Below are 21,523 nucleotides of genomic sequence, written 5' to 3'. Positions count from 1 at the left end.
CCATCCACCAAAGGAACAATAAGCCATGTTCCAACATAGTCAGGGGGTCCAGGGCTGCACAAAGACAAGGGGGATGCGGAGGGCAGGAGCAGCTGCAGGGCCACTTCTGCCACCGGGCTGGGGCCAGGGCCATGTCACCAGCAGGACTGCTTGGAGCAGAGGGGTGAGCTGAAACCTCCTTGACTTGACCCTCCAAACGAGTTCCTCCCCTGGCCCATTTGATTCCCCTTCTTCCCATCAAAGGTCATTTCATGGCCTGTCTAGACGGTGCTTTCGAGGATCAGCAGGACTAAGTCTTGTATGTTATTTCTTTCTAAAGAAATGCATTTCTGACCCAAAAACATGTTCCATAAGGAGAAGTTTGTTTTTTCCTCCAGCTCGCCTATATATGCTGGTCTGTCTATCCCAAGAAGCCACCAATATCACAAGACATCCCAAGTGTCTTGGTCAGTGTGAGTAACACAGTGAGTAATTTTGTTCTCATCTTAGTGTGTTACAGCTATTGCATTCCTTTGCAGTTTATAAATAAGTATCAGCATTTTTCTGTCTAGAACTTCCAGATAACCTTTTATGTAGAATTTTCCTCTTTGCACGAAGAGGTTATAATTGCCTAAGACTTCCATAGTAAAGTCATGCATTCAGAAAATCCTATTATAATGTTAGTTAATACAGTGCATGCTGCTCATTTAAGGTAATTTAATGCAATTCCCAGATCCCAGGACTCCTCAGTGTCTCCTATCTTAATACAGTGTACTTGCTCTGTATCCAATTATACCCTTTCCATTTTGTGAAATCTTTTTCACCCTCTGAAGAGTCAGCACAGGATGTTCTAAAAGAGTTTCTGTAATGCACTCTATGGATTTGAAAGATGCATGATAAGTCTACTTTTTTGACCATTTGCATTAATGGAAAGATAATTATTTCCAAAGCAGCAGTGCAGCTGCACAAAGAATTTGCATGGCCTATATTGTGTCACATCACATTGACATTACCATTAAAACAAAAAAAACCCTACTCAGACTCATAACAGTTACACTATTTCAAAACCATTTTGGAGCCTTACTGGCAAAGAAGGCACAGGTTTTAACATCCCTTGCTGGTTTTGCGTAGAGTTGGGGAATTAATTTTGGAGGAAAAGAAGTATCACATTTTCCTGACAGAGAGCTCTGGGGGGAGAGTAATCCCATCTGACGTCTATAAAGTTTTGAAGAAGAGGGAGTCAGGACCATGGGACTTCTATAAATTAGGAATGACCAGTTTTACGGAACTGAAAATGAAGCCAAACCCTCCTAATTAAGAAATCCTTAGCAGTGAGCTGTCATGTGAAACCATGTGGGGTTTGCTCTCCTATGCAACAAAGAATTTTTTTGTCTTTGCAGATAAATGGATTTACAGACAGATTAAACAAAACAAAACAAAGAAGAAACCCCAAAAGCCAACAAAAAAATATAAACAACAAACAAACTACAAATGTGATAAAACAAATAAACATTTTAAGAGGAGTGTGATAGCACCTGATGACAACACCTGTCTTCTGGAGCAGAATCCACTGCCTACTTGTCTTCTGTATTGTAGAGACAGAATTAGGTGCTATGGAATAGTGCTGAGCAAGCAAGTAAAAAAACACAAAAAGGGGCCAGATGTGTTTCTCTAAACCATGAAGCAGGATTAGAGTGCAAGAATGGTCTTCAAGAGAATGCCATGGGATCCTCTCTTGCCCTTGAAAGATAAGAGGAAGAGCTGCTAGGAGTGGGTACCTCTCATGTATTATTGCTGAAAGTCCGAAGTGGAAGTCTGAGGAAAGCAGAGACTGCAATTTAGATACATTTTAAAATCTGGTAGGTGGGGAAAACAAACCCGTACCCACTCCCAAAGCGTCTTCGAACTACTACTCAGTAATAAGCTTGGTTAGGTGAAAATGGAGGATACTGTGAACGCCTCCTTTTGCAGCTGCATCTCTCTGTAAGAGCACACACAAAACCCAGTAGCCTGCTGAAACCTTGGCGAGGCTGCCTGAACACCCTTCCAGGTTAGATGATTCCTGGGCTTCATTCACTGCTGCAAGGCTTATCTCCGTGTTAAGGAATTGTGGGATGAAGCACTGTTGTAGCTGAGAAGGAAACCTACAGCTCCTGTCTGCTTCCCAAAGGTCTGATTCTTGAGAGTGGCCAAGGCATCAGGCATGCAACTCTATTTCAGGCAGCTTCGTGTAAAGCAGGAGAAACAGATTTCATTTCTCTAGGTTAAAAAGGCATTAATACAAGACCTGTCACAACTGGAGCATTTTTTGTCAGGCCTCAGCTATTAGATAAAAAGAGGGATTGATGTCCTTGGCATGCTTTTCAAAAAACACTCTTGAAAGGAAGGAGTTAGCTAATGCTAATGATTTCCCCCTCTGTTGTCAGTATAGTGGCTGTTGTTACTCTTATTATGAAGCATCTAGCACTTCTAAAGAGGTACCTGCAGAGGTACCTATACACCTAGAGTTACAGGTTGTACCCTAGAAAACAGATGTCTAAAAGCTAGCATTATTAAGATGATGATGTTTAGCTTCTTAAGGGTTTCTTTATTTTAATCTAGCCCACAGGAACTGACACTTTTTGAGAGATAAAGATATTTTGGTTTAAAAAGCGGCCCTTTCATCAAAACAATTCCCCAAGCCCCAAGATACATCTACTGAAAAAAAAATATAGCTGCATGCAAAGCCAAATGCATACAGAAATACAACACAATTTTTTTTTCTACATAATAAATGACAGCTACTGAGGGAATGGCTACAGATGAAAAGAACAAACTTGCTTTCTTTTCAAAGCACCAAAGGGAACTGCATGAAACAATGAAACTGTTGAGTAAGACTCTGTCAAGATAAATATCATATATCTGAAAAGTATCTTTAAAATCCGATTACTATAACTGGAAGAATTTCAGAAATCTGTGTACCTTACTTCAATCACCAGTTGTTTTTGTCAGAATTGAAAGTCTGGAGGTTTTTTGTTTAGCTTTGCTTTCATATTGCCATACATCACTGAAACGCTACAAGGTTTTCAGTTTCAGCTGTCTCTGAAGTGGCTTTCTTTTTTAAATTCAGTGTGTCAGTAAACTATGCTCATTATATTCCTAACGTGTCAAAGTAACATTTTATAAAAATATTAGGTTTGAGTATGTACATTGATACTAAGTTGTCAGAAGTGACCAGCAATTTTAGGCACTTCGGCTTTTGGACACACACGCACCAAGCTATTCTTTAAAAACATTGCAGAAGGTGAGTGGGAAACACTCCTCGTGCCAAGGAACTGCATAGGACCTCAAGCCAGGATCTCAGAAACTGGGGCACTCGGAGCTGGTAGTGCCTCTAGGAACTCTTGCTCATTATGTCTCATAATACCCACTTCTTAAAAGGTGGAATTGAAGCTATTTGGCAGTGACAAATTTTAAAAGGAAATATTCTCTCTGTATCATCCCTTCTCTAGGAGCACACAAGGCAATACTATAAAAAGGGAGTATCTGTTCTACAGTGAAGTTTTTTAGTTATAACTAGTTTTCACCATCTTCTTTTGGTTCATATTCCCTTCAGATAATATAGCAACTGCACGGCAGGGAGGGGAATTTCAAATTCTTCAGCTTTGATCAATGCAATTTTTTCCTGAAGAGGAAAGAGAAAAATTTCTGCCAATACTGTGTCAGTGTTATCTGCAGAGCACAAGCCACATGCATGCTCCACATGCAAGACCAGAGTTTTGTTACCACATCAACATCTGAAAGCCACGTGAAATGGGGCTGACATAACTGTGCACCAAGCAAAGTTTTTATCACAGGTTATATGGCTGTTGACACATCACACATTCAGGATATCACTTCACATATGAATTGCAGATTAACTTTCTGCCCTAATAAGTGCTATTTAATACTTTCCACACTCTACAGTTTTGGGAGGAATCTTTGAAAATAAATAACTGGACACTAATCCCTGGAAGACATGGATACACCATAAAAGATTGTTATGCTCAGGTAGTTCCTCCTTCACAGCGTGCCTCTTGTAGGATCCTGTTTACAGGCACAACTGAACATGAAACCCAACTGCAAACCAGCCATTTCCTGAGCTAGTTGTGCCCACTTCCATGGTTTCAGTCCAGGGCTTTGCCTCTGCATTTGGAGGGGCATTTCACACTCAATTCAGAAGATACTCTACCAGCAGATCTGGCTCCTCCTTGTCCTCCCAGGCTTGCCAGTGGTGGTGATGTTTGCAATCTTTGTCCCCTTTGTCCTCTTATAGCTACAGGATTGCTACTGTAGGGTGTGAATCTATGTTTTTACCACATTAGCACACAATGAAGACCATGCTGAGCCTACCATTCACCCCAGACTATAACTGGAGGAGCACAGGAAAAAGGCAATTTGGACACTCTCCAAGTCTTTTGCTGCAAAACTGATTGTATCAGTGCCATGTATCCCATTAGCAGCCCGATTCTTCCTCACATTTCATTCCAGAAATATTGAGAAGAGTGAAAATTAGGCCTATAGGAATATTCGTAGATAGGTAAGTCTATACCAGTTTCCTTAACCAGCTGTCAGCAGATCTTTAGAAGATGACCCTTTCTAAGTTTCACAAAGAACTTTAGGGGAAAAAAAAAAGTGCCAGTGCCTTCCTAGAACATTTGTCAATAGTTTTTTTCTTTCAGTGAAACTGCTGTGTATACTTAGTTTTGAATCTTTGGTGTCTTGGCAGCAGCCTTGTGGTGAGGCTGATAGTAACAGGCTTGTTCAATTCTGTCACAACCTCAAAATCTGTTTGGCACCAGCCTGATTGTTGCCAAATTTGGGTGGGTTAGGATCATATCGATCATTTCACTAAGAATGCTGTTTCATGGGGGAGAACATGGTCTTGGACCAAAGCCACAATTCATAAATCAATGAATCCTGCTGATGGCCTCAGTGATAATGATGGAAGACTGGTTATGCTACATCTGCTTTAAAGTTTTGTGAAAAGCTGGAAAGTAGACCACCTGCACGCTGTACATATCTTTTGAAAGAATGAAAAAACTGAATTTCTGACTCTCTAAGCACAACTGGCAACTTTCATCAGGGACATACATAGCTATGAAAGTACATGCAACCAACCAGCATTCCCATATCTGATTAGGTAACTCTGAATGCAAGCGTATACTTGTACTGTGAAAAAAAGGAGCAACTGCCTTCCAGAGTTGCAATAACTGTTTACACTTAGTAGTGTGTTAAACATTTTCCAATTTAACAAGTCCCCTTTTTCTTAGTGCTATGACTAGAGATAAAGTGAGTTGGAAGAAGAATTATAAATACATCCAAAAGACCTGTTTTGGTGCTTTTATGATTTGCAATAAACAGTGAAATGTCCCTTGTTCTTCCCTTATTCCTCAAGACTCATGGTTAGAGACAGTCCACAGCAGCAGAGGCTAAGGACCAACATATACGCTCAGTAGACATGCAAGTAGTTGCATGTTAACAGTACTGAACATTTATGTTGAACCTTTGGACACCATGTGCCAGCCATTTTGTGCAAAATCAAGTCTTGTTAATAATCACACCATCAAATATCAAACTGTGAAATGTTCAGAAATAAGACCCTTTGCAAGTGCAAAGCCAGACTGCAAGGACCACACAGGCCCTATTCATTCCTCCCTTAAAGCCTGTCTTGTGGGTAGAAACTGGAGCAAAGAAACTGGATTTAAATCTGTTTTAAACAAGGTTCCAGCCAAACTGGGTATTGCTGCATGGCTGATCAGTGTAAACAACATCAATCCAACTAAAAACTGTGTTTGTATAGAACTTTATAGCTTAAGTCCCTCAATTTATTTCTTGGGTAGAATGAAGTTTTAGAGTTTATCTACACCAACAAAAACCCCAAGTAATGTCTTAATGCCAACGTGTATGTTTATACTAACATACATATATGTTGTGTTGGAACCAGGATGGCTGACAGCAAGAGCAGGGAGGGATAGGATGCTGGACATCTACACTGCCTAGCCAGCCAAACTCAGGAAAGTGTTGGAAAATGATCCCAGTATTACTAACACTCAGTGACCCCATACCGAAGTCACTCAAAGGATGTCATAAGTGCTTTTGTGACCACATACTCACATCATGAGAGATTTTCTGGCACAGTGCTTTGAGCACACCACTCCATTGCACTCCCCAGTGCTGGGACTGAGCTGTTGTTATGCAGGTGGGGGATATCTCCTTGACTGGCTCTGATGCAGTGGGCATACGTTGCATACAGAGTTCATCTAACCTACATGAGTGACCCACCTGATTTTGGCTCCTGTCATGAGAGCCAGAAGAAACCCACTGATAAGAGCTAATCACGCCCCGATGTAGCCATAGCCTATTTGTTCAAGTTATTTCAGTTTCTGTTCCTGTTTCTAAATGGCAAACAACGATCACTGCCCTCATTATCAGGCCAGTATCACTCCACCTCCACCATGTCTTGCAAAATGTGGGTGTAGAATAACATTGATCTGTAAGAGTTGCACGCAATTCCATTTCAAGTTTTGCACACACACCAGACAGCAATGGCATTATGCGGACAGCCATTTATATTGCCTATACAGCTCAACTGTAATGACAGAAATAAAGGCTTGCTTCCTTTCTTCCTCTGAACATGCATGCAACTAACATTGCAACCTTAAATGAACCTAAGTAAAAAAGGACACATTTTGCTAATTTACTTTCTTTCCCTGCAGATGTTTGTAACAAAGGTCAGGCAGCTAAAATGTCTCATTCTCTGTGAATGAAACTATCGTTTGTGCCAGCTAGAATGTGTCCTTTCATTTTTCTTTTCTCCAAGAGGTGAACCCTGAAGACAGAGTGAGATTTTCCATTGTCTTAAACAGAGAACAGGATCAGTTCCTCACTATGTCATTGAGCTGTCAGAAATTAATGGAAATATGATTTAAAGTGTAGCACAGGTAGACAGTGACTCTCCAAAACCTCTTTGCTTCTAACCATCCTCATTTCCTTTTTATTTTCAGGTCAAATGATTCTTTAGCAGGGAAAATGAAAGGGAGAACAATCAGGTACTAAGAAAAAAAGGATCAAACCTAAGTACAGCACATTAATTCATGCACAATAGATAATATTTTCTTACAAACATATGTACTTGACCTTGCTGTCACGACACTGAACTGTAGTATTATGAAAATATCAACACTTCAAAGTTAGTAGGACGTCGAAGCTGTCCATATAGCAAAGGCTGTTTGGCTTCCTTGGGATATGTACATCTCAGGCAATGTAAATGGAAGTCTTGATGCAGTAGGACAGCCAATGAGCGCATCATGTACTTGCTACTGGTGGGTCAAGGTACTTGTCTGCTCCTCCATCATCCTCATCTTGTGTTCTTCAGTCAAGCATATCTGCTCCTCTTCCTGTATAAATAGGTTCGTGTTTCAGAGAAGAGGAAAAGATGTGCCAGCCAGTGTCCTTGTACACAGGGATCGAGATGTCTGTAAAGAGCTCCCCACCACTGCTAGCATAGACACTGCACAGGACTAGGAGCTGTAAAAGGGGTTAGGCTACAGTGGCATTTGGGGCCAGAACTGGAAACCTGGCCACTACCAGTCCAAGGAAGGCCTATAGGACTCACAGCACCCCTCAGATAACTTGCTCCTGTTTCTCTCAACAGCTGTATATCACAGGTGGCTCAGCATGGGCCCTGCACACTATTGGAGCTGTTATCCTTCACCTCCTCTCACCAAGCTGCAAAGACCTGGAGCTGTGATACAACAGAAGCACTCATTCAGAAACAAATTTAGCCCTGTTCCTGAGTAATTCACCCCTGTTTCTAAGCAAGCCCCATATACATGAAGTTTTGACATCTTCTTAGTCCTGCTGGCGGGATTTGAGATCCGCTGCCTCTCTTAGCTGAGTTCAGTCCCTTTGTATCTGAATACATGGCTTCATGGCAGAACCACAAGCCTTGAAAACAGGATCCCCAAGTGCTTGATGAGTATCAAGAAAATATGCAGAAAAAAGGGCTTCTCCATTTGTATAAAACCCACTGTATGTGTAAATTGATTGTCATACTTATGTAAGAATGTATTAGGGGATATCACTTCATCATGAAAATTGGGAGGATTGGGAACTAGAGTCTATTCCAGTTTCTTTGAACTGAGATTTAAGTTTGAACAAGTCTTCAAACTCTTTGTTATTTAGATTTTCCATCTGTAAAATGGAGATAATGATTACTGAGTTAACCCTTAGGCTCAGTACTTCAAGGTGCCACATATTATCAATTGTCTCTGGCTTGTGGAAGGCATCCATCACTGGATGGTGATCACTTTTATTTCTTCCCGTGTACAGAAAAACAGAGAACAATACAATATTGCTACTAGTTTTCTATACTAGTGCCTAGGACAAAGTGAGGATATAGTCTAGAGGGTCAGTAAACTGCCTACACAGTAAGTGCACTTAATATCTGAAGCAAAATCAATAGCATCTTTTCCCTGGCAATATGTGCTATGTGACTGAACAGCCAGAGAACAACTGTCACCGTAAGTTCTACTCTGCTATCGTGAGACCCCACCTGGAGTACTGTGTCCAGCTCTGGGGCCCCCAACATAAGAAGGATGTGGACCTGTTAAAGCAAGTCCAGAGGAGGGCCATGAAGATGATCAGAGGGCTGGAGTACCTCTCCAATGAAGACAGACTGAGAGAGTTGGGGTTGTTCAACCTGGAGAAGAGAAGGCTCCAGGGAGACCTTACAGCAGCCTTCCAGTACCTAAAGGGGGCCTACAAGAAAGCTGGGGAGGGACTTTTTACAAGGGCATGTAGTGATAGGACAAGGGGTAATGGCTTTAAACTGAAAGAAGGTAGATTTAGATTGGATGTAAGGAAGAATTTCTTCACTGTGAGGGTGGGCAGGCACTGGAACAGGTTGCCCAGAGAAGCTGTGGATGTCCCATCGGTGGAAATGTTCAAGGCCAGGCTGGATGGGCCTTTGAGCAACCTGGTCTAGTGGAAGGTGTCCCTGCCCATGGCAGGGGGGGTGGAACTAGATGATCTTTAAGGTCCCTTCTAACCCAAACCATTCTATGATTCTATGATTTTAGGCAGGTGTTTGTTGCTGAGACATCATCTCACTTGCTCATCCACGGAAAAATGCTTCTTGCTCAGGCCAGAAGCAGTTCAAAGCAAGCTGAGCATGCAAGGGGCACCAATTATTTCTAAGGCTTTAACACCCAGGGCAGAGAACTAGTCCAGGCAAAGTGAGAACTGACCCCAACCTTTGTCCAAATCTTAAACGAAACCTGAAGTAAATTCACTTAACAGTCATTTCCCTGCACTCGTTTGTGGATGAGAGCAGGATAATGTACAACTGAATGACTCTGCTCTGGTTAGAGTCAGCAAGGACCAGAAAATCCAGTCTTATGATACTTCCAGGATGATTCCTGGAAAAAAGGGAAGTATACTGTGAGCCTTGGAAGACATCCACAGCTGCAAGGGACCCTGTGAATGTGTGGAAGCTCTGTCCTCTCTAATCAACAAACCTTGTTTATTGTGAGTGTTGTGACAGCTCTGCATACAGCTTTTTTACTCCGCTGTGCTACTTAAGAGAGTTAAACCCCACACAAAATTATTTCAGGCACAGTTTATCACTTTTATTATAGGATATGATGCATTAGTTTATTTGTGATAGTTAAATTGTAGTCGTTACCTTGATCTGCTAAAATCTACATTAAAAGAGAAGAATGGCAATAAATTTTATTTTTTGATAGTCTAGACACGAGCTCCAATTCTGTAACACTTTGCCTTGTTTTGGAAAACACAGCTAATGTTAATTAAAGGATTTTTTTTTTCTGAACTTGATTTAGGATGTAGGTACATGTTACTGTGAGGCAACTTCAAGGGCTTAAATTTATAGCTCTGTTTGATACATTGTAGGAACTGTGTGTGTTTTTTCCCTGTGCCAAATACAAGATTGTTTAACCCTCAGTGAGAGGGCTATGATGACTTCATCAAAAATGGGTTTGAGAGGCAACTTGACCGTGGCCTGCAAATATCTCCCTGGTAGAGCAGCTACTTCTAACACAAAGTTCTTCAAAGAAAAGACATAAAAGTATCCTGTGACTGGAAGATCAAGCAAAAGCAATCAATATGAAAAAAGTGAAAAAAGTATTGAACAAATAACTCATATAAGAAAGGGTGGATTTTCCATCACTGGAAATCCTGAACTGAAAAGCAGTTATGAATTGATGCCAGAATTGAGAGGGGTGATGTAGCAATAAACCTGGCAAGATTCGCTAGCTACATAATGCAGAATATCAGACAAGATTATTGTACTGGCTACTTCTGGCTCTACAGTCATTGTGATTGTAACTCTGAATTCACACATGCACCTGAATTTCCTCTCCATTCAATGTGGATTGGCCTCCAGATTCCTGTTTGGCCCCATGGAGCAAAACACATATATGAATCTGAATCCTAATTCAAAATCTTTCAGAATCTGAAGTAAGAAGCCTTGGATCTAATATTCTAGCTTTAATTAATTTTTAAACTAAGAGTTCACCAGAGAAAGAAGTGGCTTTTTTTTTTATTTATTTGCTATTCAATGTTCTCTTGTTTCCACCACTTGATCATAACAAAAGCTGTTGGCTGCTTTATAACGAGCAATCCAAAAGGCCTTTACTGCTCAAATAACATCCTTATGCATTGTTTGGACTGGTACAGTTCTATTGTAGATAAAGCACAGGTAAAATTTCATGTAACTGTAGTGAAGAAAAGTGCTGATTTTCACTGCTGCTCCCCCGTGACTTTGTTTATTCAAGAGGAAAGACCCTTTCAGTAACTGAATGGTTTGCAGTTTCATTGTCCCTGGCTGCCTGTCCTGCAAGCCACAACACAGTCCTTCAGCATGTTACATCAGCCAGTCCCATTCAAGCAGATCTGTCTCCCAACATCATTAAATACGTCTCTGGTTTGCACTGTTGAAGGCAATGAATCACAAAAGCTGTGATTCACAGAGTGTTGTTCAGTTATGTACCTGAGCTTGGCTTCAGCTGGGATACAGTCAGATTGGTTCAAAAACATGTGGCAAACACAGTTAATCCACTCTGTCCTTCTGCAGACAGATGCATTTTCTGTCTGTTGGCAATGGTCAAGGAAGCTCTGGAAGCAGGTCATGTTTTTGCAGGTTAGATGGGAGCTACTTACAAATAGCTTGGATGTGTACTGATCAGCTGCAAGTTTTACAAAATCTTATGCAGTTAGTAATTCTCCTGTTAGATCCAAAGCCAGCCTTTTGTGCTCTGTTTTAACTAAGTTTTTAGGACAGCAATAATATCTGGTTCTCCCTTCCCTGAAAATCTTAGTAGAACAAAACTTTTTTCACAAATAATAAGGTCTCCCACAATTTGACAGTTGCCACAGCAAAGCCATGATGTATACTGAAAATTAAAGTTGCAGCCTGAATAAAAGATTGCTTTTATGAATGGAAGACATTTTTTCCAATAACAAGCACCTACACCAAATGCTTTTTTGTTATATAGCAAAGATGTGATAGGACATAATTTGAATAAATGCAGTTGAAGAACATTATTCTTGTCATTCTTGGTCCTTCTCCTCGGAAAACCATCCTTCAGATCCCACTGGGGTATTTATATTGTGGCTGTTCTGGAGAAAAAAAAAGGTATTTTGCAAACTAGGCAACTCTCTTCTCCTGAGACATAAATAAAGCCACCTCCTGCCTATGCTGCTCTAGTCCAGACTTCTTCCCATCTTACTAAGGGAGCTCTTTTTCATACAGGTGCGTGCAGTCTTATCTGCGGGTCTTGAAAAATTACACCTCCCATAAAAGGAAGATCAGCTCATCTGCAAAGCAGTGCAGCAGGAGAAAAGTTGAAGGGTGACGGGAGGGAACGAGATTAAAATTACTGACCAAAAGAAGTGGAAAACATAAATGCATGCTCTTTTCATGCATGGAACTGTGCAGGGGCCAGTGAAGCTTATGGTTTGAGTCATCCTGGCTGCAAATCTCTTCAGAAATTATGATGACCTCCACTAGGACACCAGGAGATGGTGGTCTACCAAGCATATAGTTTCAGACCCTTATAACACAAACATGGGACTTTGTGTAGGCTGAATCCTTCTAAGGCCAAGAAAAGAACAAAAATATAGACAGGCATCTTGAATAGCATATGCATTGTGTGTTTATGGTAGTAATAGCCTGGAGAGCTGTGCTTGCAGCTATGGGATCCTGCAGTCCATTGTGCCTAGGACTGGGGCCCCTTGCAGAGATGCTGTGGAAATATGCAAAGTGCTGTGTGGAGAAACACAGAGGCTAGAGGAGCAGTATGGCAGCACACAAAAAGCAGACATCTCTCAACTTTACAGCTCACTTAATTGTGGCCCTTCAAGTTGACTTGATCTCAGCATAACAAAACACACTGTAAGTCATGGTTGGTTTATGGAAATCTGCACCAGTGCTTCTTCTACCCATAGGCAGAGCTTGGAGTCCTTGCATTTTTTAGAGCTCCACCTATGTAAACTTCTGAATATCCTTTCACAGCCAGCCTGGGAGAAACCACCAGTAAGAAGCTACAATAGCCTTGTCCTGTTCTAGGCAACTTCAGATTTCAGACTCACCTGGCATTCCTGCTTTGAACACCAGCACAGGGCAGTCCAGCCTACTCTCATTTCAGAAGGTGCAGATGACTGTCATCGCCAGAAGTGGTAGCAGCCCTTCCTGGGCACTAGGCATGGTGGTAGTCTTTTGGCACTTGCTTAGGACCTTGTCTTGGATAATACCACTGAGAATTCAGCAGCGCTGAAGCAGTCGTGCCAAGAGAGATGTGGATGGGTCCCATTAGTTTCGTTGGATAACTAGCTTTAAAGAGCCTGATTATAGACATTTTAATGCCACCGACTTTATGAGTCTTTTCACTGTAGGCTGTGGGTGAGCATTTCACAAACACAATACACAGAGCTAATGTATGCTCAGCCCTGTCACATCCTGGTATTGTCTTCATTGGAAGAGATTGTCTACAGGAATGAAGCTGTAAATTTAAATATGTTAAGTGGCATAAAGAATTCAGTGACTTATTTGGATAATTGAGAACCTCAAGTGAAAACAGGATATTCATTGTCATCCCAGTAGCAAAAATATGCTGGATCCCAAGGCTGTGTCTTGCTGAATAAGGTAGATCTTCTACAGGGCTCCACAAAACAGCAGTGAAGGCAGATAACTTTAATAAATGAGTATCATTTGGTACCTGTGAGTAACATATCTTTTCTTTTTAATACAAAGTGGCTGTGGTATTTAGATAGGTAATGTATTCTGCTTCCACTGTTGGTATCGATGCCCTTTCAAGTGAACAGAATATGCAGCCATTAATGAGCTTTTTCTGTTAAGATGTTCAGCAATGACATAATTAACAATGTTGATGTGTAAATTAGGCTTCAGAGTTTAAATTGTCTTTGCAATGAATGAGGCAGATCACATTTCTCTGGTTCGTGATTCAGCAGAGCAGGTGGGGACTGGCTAAATGCTAAACATAGCAGTAGTCCCATTAAAAGCACATGCATTAGAGTCTTAGGTCTTCTAGACCAGAAGTGTTACCTGCCTTACTAACATTGTTATTCAGAGAATAACAGGTCGTCTTTGTGCTGTGTCTGCTCTCCCTTTTTGGTGGTGGGTCCCCCCACATGGCACCTTGCTGCATGCAGTGGAGGAACATGGACCCCACATTACAGCAATGGAGGAAGCAATTTCCCCAGGTCCCAGCTCCTCTGGGTCTCCCACAATGGACTTGTATGAATGTCTGGATGCCCTCAACCATCCCCATGCTGGATGCCACGAGGAAGATGAGCTTTTTCAGATAACTCATCAAACACTTGAATCTCAACAGCCTTTCCCATTCCCTGGCCTACACCAGCCTTTGCAAGAACAGGCAGCCAGTCTGCCTACTTTGTCTCCTTTCCAGTCCTTCTTTTATGGGCAGCCTCCAGGCTGAGGACACACCAAGAGGTGCTGCAGCTGAAGAGAACTGTGTGCCTAGGTCAAAAGGAGTAGAGAAGGAAATTATGTAGCTGCTACTTTATTACGTGTTTATAAAGAGTGCTGTCTTTTTACTGTTTCTAAAACAAGACAAAGCAGGATCATGCAATTAATGTCATGTTTGTAAAAAATACATAAAGCATTGAATTTTAGCAAAAAAACAGTATTTCTAGTCAAGTGTTACTTGCACTGAGATATGAACTTCTGACTTCTACTTGCTTGTAACTTCTCCCAATGGCACTGAGATTGGAGTAATCCCAAAACACAGCTTAGAGCCTTTAAACTCTGCTTCTTCAGAGATAGATTCTCTAACATGGTTTACCTCTTTCAAATCGGACGCTGTAGTTTTCCACAGCTGACTCCTAGGGCAAGGCTTAGTGGCAGCAGTCCCACTCACCAGGGCGGCTGGCCTTTCGGGGTCACATTATCAGAGTACAAGAGGTGTGGGAAGGGAGTTGTGCTTCGTGGGATGAAAGAATGTGCTGTTTTCTACAGCAAGTCACTATTCTATGGATATTGTTTTAAAATATTTGACCTGCTGAGGTCTTATCTGCTGTGGCTTAAGTGTACTTAGGTAGCACAAAGACTTGGCCACTAATATGAAACTATTTGTCTCCTTTCCCCTCATTGAACTTTAGGCTTGAGCAATGTCAGCTAGGAAACAGACTTAATCCAGCATTTTACAAGCACCATGATAAGCATATTCACTGTCACAAATGAAAAACAAAACTTCTTCAGTGCAACTATTATAAAGGGGAAAATTAACTTTAAAAAAAAAAAAAACAAAAACAAAAAATACACCTGCAAAACACTTTTTATTCTGTGGATATGGTGGCCTGGTACTTTTTCTCACATGTTAAGACATGAGAATCAACAACACCTATACTTCATGTGACATTCCCATATTCAGAGAACAGATTATTCAGTTGAATTGGTAGTATGTGAAAATAATCCAGGAAAACATACAAGAGAAACATCCTGCATACAATAACAAGTGGGATCTTCTTAAGGATGCCTCACTTTTTGAGAACTTCCGTTGAACAGGCAGCATAGACATAAAAATGGAAGGCGTGATTAAAGTGCCACTGTAAATACAGATAATTGTGAAGCAATTAAAGGAGAAAAAAGGCAGAGGAGCAAAAGTATCGGAATAGAGGTATTTGTTAGCAATATCATATACAATTAAAGTGGGCATACTTAGTGCTATAGGAGCTCCCCAAGCTATTTCAAACTAGATTTCCTACCTGTTTGTGTGACTTCTGTCCCTGGGGTTCTCTGCGTTTCACAAGATTTAATGCTTTTACCTTCCAACCACTGCTGTGAGATACAGAAGTGTTACCAGCTGTGGTCCTGCAGGCTGGCACACTCTGGATTGCAGCGAGGTTGTGGTCGGCTCTGCGACTTACTGGCACTAACCTGGGATGAGACACACAAGGGTGATGCTGCTGCAGTGTCAGCGCACTCCCAGGCTTCTGCTGCGAACCCTCCTTCTGTTGGCAGGTACAAATGTGAGCCTTCACTCTGACCCAGCGCTGCTCTTGGTTGATGGATAAGCTGGTGTTTCAGGCCCCTTGATAAAAGCCTCCATCGCCCTTACTTGCACATGCAGGACACTGTGTGTGCATGAGGTGAGGGAGGGGTGTGCGTGTGATCCTCCTGGAAGTCATTGCTTTGAGTAACACTGGCCTCCCTGCCTCTCTGTTCCTCTCTAGTACCCGTTTAGCATAAATTTGCTTCCTTGGGACTTGTTGCATGTGGCCCATCTGTACAACTTCCCAGACCTTTACCTTTGCAGAACTTTGACTGTAATGCCTCTTGTTTTGTGGCAGGGTGGCCAAGAGTTTCCCTTTTCAGTGGTCTCTGTTAAGGAACAGAGTTCAGGGTCTGCAGCTTTTAGCGTTCAGCCTTTTATTGCTCATGGACATTGTGGACATTACACCACTGTCCTTGACACGTTGGCTCTGCCACGTATTGTTCAGCACATACATAAAGATGTGCTTTTCTGTAGGGACAGATCCATGTCTAGTGTGTGCTTTTTCTTAAATGCTTTCCCCTGTGTTTTCTGAGTTTGTATTCTTCTGGGCGTAATCACAGTTCTGCCTGGAATACATCAAACTAAGCACTTTCTCTCCTTCCCTCCCTTCATCCCACACTTACTTTCTATTCCCATGCTGCTTCTTTCCTACAGTTCCTCTGGCTCTTTAATCACAGGGCTTTACAGTAGCTAGAACAGTGGCTGTCCTGAATGCCTATTCCTTTCTTGTTATTCATCATGCTCTTAATCTCCTGAATAAAGATAGCCAGAAATATGCCATCAGAAAAGTGAGTCACCTTTTCAATGCTTTGCAACCTTGTGCACCCTCCAGCCAGCTTCACACCTGTTTGGAGTGTATGTAACGGTGGGTGAAGTTGTCATTTGAGTTGGGAATCTTTCAAATGAAAGCATTTCATAAACTGAAAACACAAAGAACATCAGAGTTGAAAAATCTGCTTGAGTGACTCATCAGAGCCCCAGACTCATACTGACAAACTCTTTAATCCTTCAGGACTGCTGACTTTGAGAACAGTGCATTTGTATGAAGAAGCACTTCAGTTTTGATGTCAGCAAGAAAATTTCTCATGTCTTTGGACACCAGAACTTTTTACCAAAAGCCTGTGCAGTGATTCTAGTGGGAATTCTTTACCTTGTTCTTCTGCAGCACTTTATTTGCCATTTGACTGCTGCTTCCCATCCTGATGCTGGATGCAGCATTTCAGTGAGATAGAGAGCCTGGGAAGTACTTTGGGATAGACGGGGTTAGCAAATGTGTAATCCTGCTGATTGACTTCACCCCCACGCTCAGTTTATCACCCAGAAGCAGCACCACTGCAGCCAGCGGCTAGTACCCTTATGAAAGTGGTGCCAGAGGACAGTCACACTCCCAGATCTCCCAAATTCTTGCACAGCTCTGATCCAAGCCTCTTGTGTGAGTAAGAGGGGTCCAGAGGGCAAGCAGTTAGATGCACCGTAACAGTGGGGATGAGGATGAAGTGTTAATCAGGGAGGGGAACAGGAGTCTGTACCTCCCCATTGGCAATACCCAAGGATATATGAAGTGATTACACCTGTGCATCCCCTACCCCAAATCCCATCCCCATTAAGGCTGTCCCTGCCCTGGGTGGAGGAGTGGGCAAAGTGGCTCTCCGCAAACAGCCCCATGTCAGAAGACAGCCCTGCTGAGACCCTGCCTGCCATTTCCTTTCCCTTCCCTACCTCAGCAGGGCCAAGGCAGGAGAACGGGGTGAACTATCTGGTCCACAGGTGTAAAATCAACACATGCACTTTGAATAGAAAAATGCAATTCAAAGTACAGTGAAGCACAGAGCCCTTTTCTTTTCTGGAAGATCGCAGTACCCGGCACCTCATAAGTTTGCCCTTGATCATAGAAACAGCTGGAGAGGGGCCTTGCACTGCCACCTGACACATTTTCTTTGGAGGGAAAATAGTGTTGTTCTTAAGCATTGTAAAGCAGTAACCCAGCACAACAGGAAGCTCTCGTGACCTGATGTGTTCCCTCTGTTTTTCAGATGAAGGAGCCCCACAGCAAAGGAGACTCGCTGCCCAAGCCCGAGCCCAGGCCCCTCTGGGGCAGCGAGGAGGCAGGTACGGGCAGCGCGTGGCAGGGGGGCAGCAGGCCCGGGGCGGAGGGGGGGGCGAGCGGGCAGTGCTCTTTGCTTCTGATGTGCCTTTATTCGGGGCTGAAGTGCTTTGTCCCCAAGCCAAGCTTAACTGAAGGATGTTTTTCATGTCAAAACAAGACGTAGGGTCTCACCCACTGAGTGTTCGCTGGACGACAACAACAACGACAGCAACAACAACTCACTTGCGTGCAGGATGGCCGCACTCCACAACGTGCTGCACAAAGGCTCCCGAGGAATTATGCCGTGGCATAATCAGGAGAAACAAAAGCATTATAGCAGATCTGTTTAATAAGCCGTCAGTCCCGTTTCGGCATTGACCTGTCAATGTGAGCAGAGCTCTTGTTAGCTACCGGCAAGAGTCCTGCAAGTATGTTCGAGGGCAAAAAAGTGGCCACTTGGTGACCCCTGGTCTGTACACAGGAGGACCGAGGACATGAGTGCTGTGCACACAAGGAGCCCCATTAGTTTTAGCATAGACAACATAGTATAAACTGAACATGTCGAGCTCACACACCTTCTTCTTAGTCTGTCTCCTTTCTGTCTTAGTGTTTTGCTTTTGGGGGGCACGTGGTGGTGGTGGGGGGGGGGGGGTGTTGTGCTTTGTCTTTACTTCTCTTTGCCTTATCATAAGCTTAGATCTTATTTACAAATGAAAAGTGTACCAGATTAATTTAGACTGTTGGTGCTGTGATTGGATGACATGTCAGAACTGCATTTAAGCCAAGAAAAAAAATGCCCCCAAAATGCTGTGGCTACGCAGTGCAAATGTCCCACTAAACATAAACTGGTCCTAGCATGACAAGTGGCTGTCAGATCCTAAGGCAGGTTTCACTTGAATGGTTTGGGGATTTTCTTCCTGCTCTCTTTGCTGTTTTTTGCAACTGTCCCCCTGGGAAACATCCCAGAAGCCTCTGTCCCCATTAGGAGGAAATCTTTCACTTCCTCGCTTTGATTTTGAATGTTTAATGCTCCTGGTTAATTCCCCTGACCTATAACCAGTCTTGGCTTTTATGCGTAGAGATTAAATGCTGATCTAGATGATAAACTTTTATGAAACAAGTTTAGAAATACATTTAATTAACTGAACACTCTCACTCCTTTATGAGATCCCACTGTGGCATGTGAACGTTGCAGGTTCACTGATTCCTAAGCAACGTTAGCTATAGCTGTAAAACACTTTCTTCTAAAATATGGGAGTCCACACTCAGCCATTTTGTGCTGTGTTTACGTGACAAAATTGGGTGTCCTTGGGGGTGATTGCAACAGGCAAAACAATTCCTTGGTCAGAGCATGAGGAGCAAGAAAAGGCAGGATATCACCAAGGAAAAGCAATTTTTAGATAATTTCTCCTAGTGATCTTTAAAAGCTTTATCAAACATCTGTCTGTCTTAATGAAGAAGTATTTGTCCTAAGCCTCCTGTGACCTTTGAAAGAAGTGTGTGAATTGTCTACAGACTCAACAGTGGCTAACATTTATAGAATTCTCCCATTATTTCTCTTATATAAATACATACAATATATCTCTTGGACTTGAAAAGTAAATGGACACAGAAACAAAGGCCTGCCATCTATGGCTTCTACCACTGGATAATCTGGAATTACTGTGCATAACATTAAACAGTGGCACAGCAAAAAGTACATTGCTATCCATTCTTCACAGGCAGCTTTACCTTCTTCAGACCTCCACCAGCTCTTAAACCATGGAGGGGAAATGCCCTCCCTGCATCAGTGTCAATGCAACAGGCAAATCACTGAAGGTGGGAAAGCATCCCTACAATGCTTTGCATTTCCACACATTCATTGAGCTCAAAGATATGTTGTTAGCAAGAAGCAGCTCTTATTTTTCTACATCATTTATCTCAAATTGTTCTTAACAATTTGGATCCAAAGTGCCTATTAAATAAAGCTCAAAAATGTGTGATACTTAATGCCTCTTGTTTGCAGTGCCAGGCCTATAGCAGTCTTGCCAGTTCTTGCAACTTTATGATGAGTCTCATGATATTTCAAGTTTTCTTTACATATCCCTACCTGCTTGCCCTAGGAGACTGTTTAGATACTTAATATTTGTGCCTGAAGAGAAAATGTGAGACTGTGAAGCACCTGGAAGTTCTGAAACAAGAGAACAAGAAGAACGAATTTATCATTGATTATTTTTATTTAAAAATGGTGTGTAAACAAATTTTATAACTTGAGGACAGCATCTGGACTTGTGATTTTGGAATGCTTTAGGTTTGCAACACCGTTCACGTTAGCAGCTATTTAATTTTCAACCCTGTGTTCCTGTCTACTGAATTCAATTCACTACAGCATTTCACAACTAAGCTGGCAGTGCCAAGTCTGAGCAGTAAGCACTTACGTGTGCCACACTGCTCATACCAGCAGGAAAGCAGCTGTCCCTGACCCAAAATATTGCAGCTCAAGAGCTCAGCTCTGTGTGATTTTGGACCTTCATACTGATTAGGTCTATATTAATGACTTTCATCACTGATAATGAGACCTACAGTATTTACTCAACCAGTTTTACCAAAGTTATTTGGGATCTTTCCCAGTCATTTTGTCTGCAGGCTACAAAACAGAGTATTTTTCTAAACCTAGTCTGCTTCCCAAATACTATTTCTCATTGTTACATCTATAGCACTCATTCAAACCAGCATTTCAACATTAGACATAGTATTACTATCATCTCAGACATGCAACATTCATGAGGTAACCTGTCCTCTGCCCTCTCTGTCTTCCTCTCCACACTTGAACTTTAAAATGGTGGACTTTTTATTTTAATTTGAGGCTTTAGACTTTGCTTGGATCATATTTCACCATGAGGGCTAGAAACTCACTACTAAGAGAGGAAAAGAGAGAAAGAAAGAAAAGAAAGAGAGAGAAAAGGAAGGGAAGGGAAGGGAAGGGAAGGGAAGGGAAGGGGAGGGAAGGGAAGGGAAGGGAAGGGAAGGGAAGGGAAAGGTGGAAAGGCAGAAAGAAAAGACAGATTTTTATGAGACTGAGATCCGACAATCTTTTTCATGTATTTTCACCTGCTGGGCCTGATTTTCTGCTGCTTAGCCCAAAGCTCCGCAGAATGCTTCTGCTTAGATTGGATATCATTTTGCACCCACCATGATATTCACTCTGGCAGATATAAGTGGTTACCCAAGAAGCAAACCAACAGATAATCAGTCTATTGTATTTCCAGGCTTAATGTACTTGATAACATTGGTAGTTTAATGCTCTCAGTTACACTTTGAAGTTAAAAGCCCCTTGAACAGAGTGGGGAGAGAGGTGTAGGAGGCTGAGGTATAGTTTGAGAGTTTATCTACAGAGATGGGGAGATCTGCTTTTGCAGTGGGAATTAATGGACTGTCCCCTTCTACATGAGAATGTATGGTGCCTCAAGGGAACAGCAGCCAGAGAGGCAGAAATGTAACAATTGGCATCTGCTGGAAATTTTCCCTAGGTGTTGCACCTCATCTTGCAGCTCCATTTTATACATTTCTGCAGATTGCACTGCGAACCATGAAACTGAAACAGTGAAACTGAAAACAGCCTATACAGACAAAGAGCAGACTGTAAAAAAAAACCCAACAAAACAACAAAACAAACAAAAAACTAAACCAAAAAAACCTAACCAAACAAAAAACCACAAACAAACCAAAAACCCCACTGTAAATGTAAAGCATTTTGTGTATGTACAAAATTCTGAAGGAACAGTAAAAGCAATTCTTTCTCCTTTCTCCTCCTTGAGAAGTAAAAAATAAAGCCTCTATGAAACTTGCTTCTTGCTTGACTGGCACAACGCTATTTCACAGTTCAGTGTAAATTTTGAGC

The 21,523-nt window shown here is 42.1% G+C and overlaps 1 protein-coding gene across 1 annotated transcript in view; it reads left to right on the top strand.

Annotated features, from left to right (window-relative positions):
- The window catches only part of SGK1 (serum/glucocorticoid regulated kinase 1), a 79,036-nt gene that overhangs the window by 33,791 nt on the left and 23,722 nt on the right, over positions 1–21,523 (top strand). The window contains exon 3 of the mRNA XM_049800204.1: positions 17,591–17,666. Within this exon, the coding sequence (XP_049656161.1) occupies positions 17,591–17,666 (76 nt within the window). The remainder of the gene's footprint in view (positions 1–17,590; positions 17,667–21,523) is intronic.

The sequence above is a fragment of the Accipiter gentilis genome, chromosome 5 (genome assembly GCF_929443795.1).
Source record: "Accipiter gentilis chromosome 5, bAccGen1.1, whole genome shotgun sequence".
NCBI classification, from domain to species: Eukaryota; Metazoa; Chordata; class Aves; order Accipitriformes; family Accipitridae; genus Astur; species Astur gentilis.
This window is presented reverse-complemented; position numbering and strand designations above follow the sequence as displayed.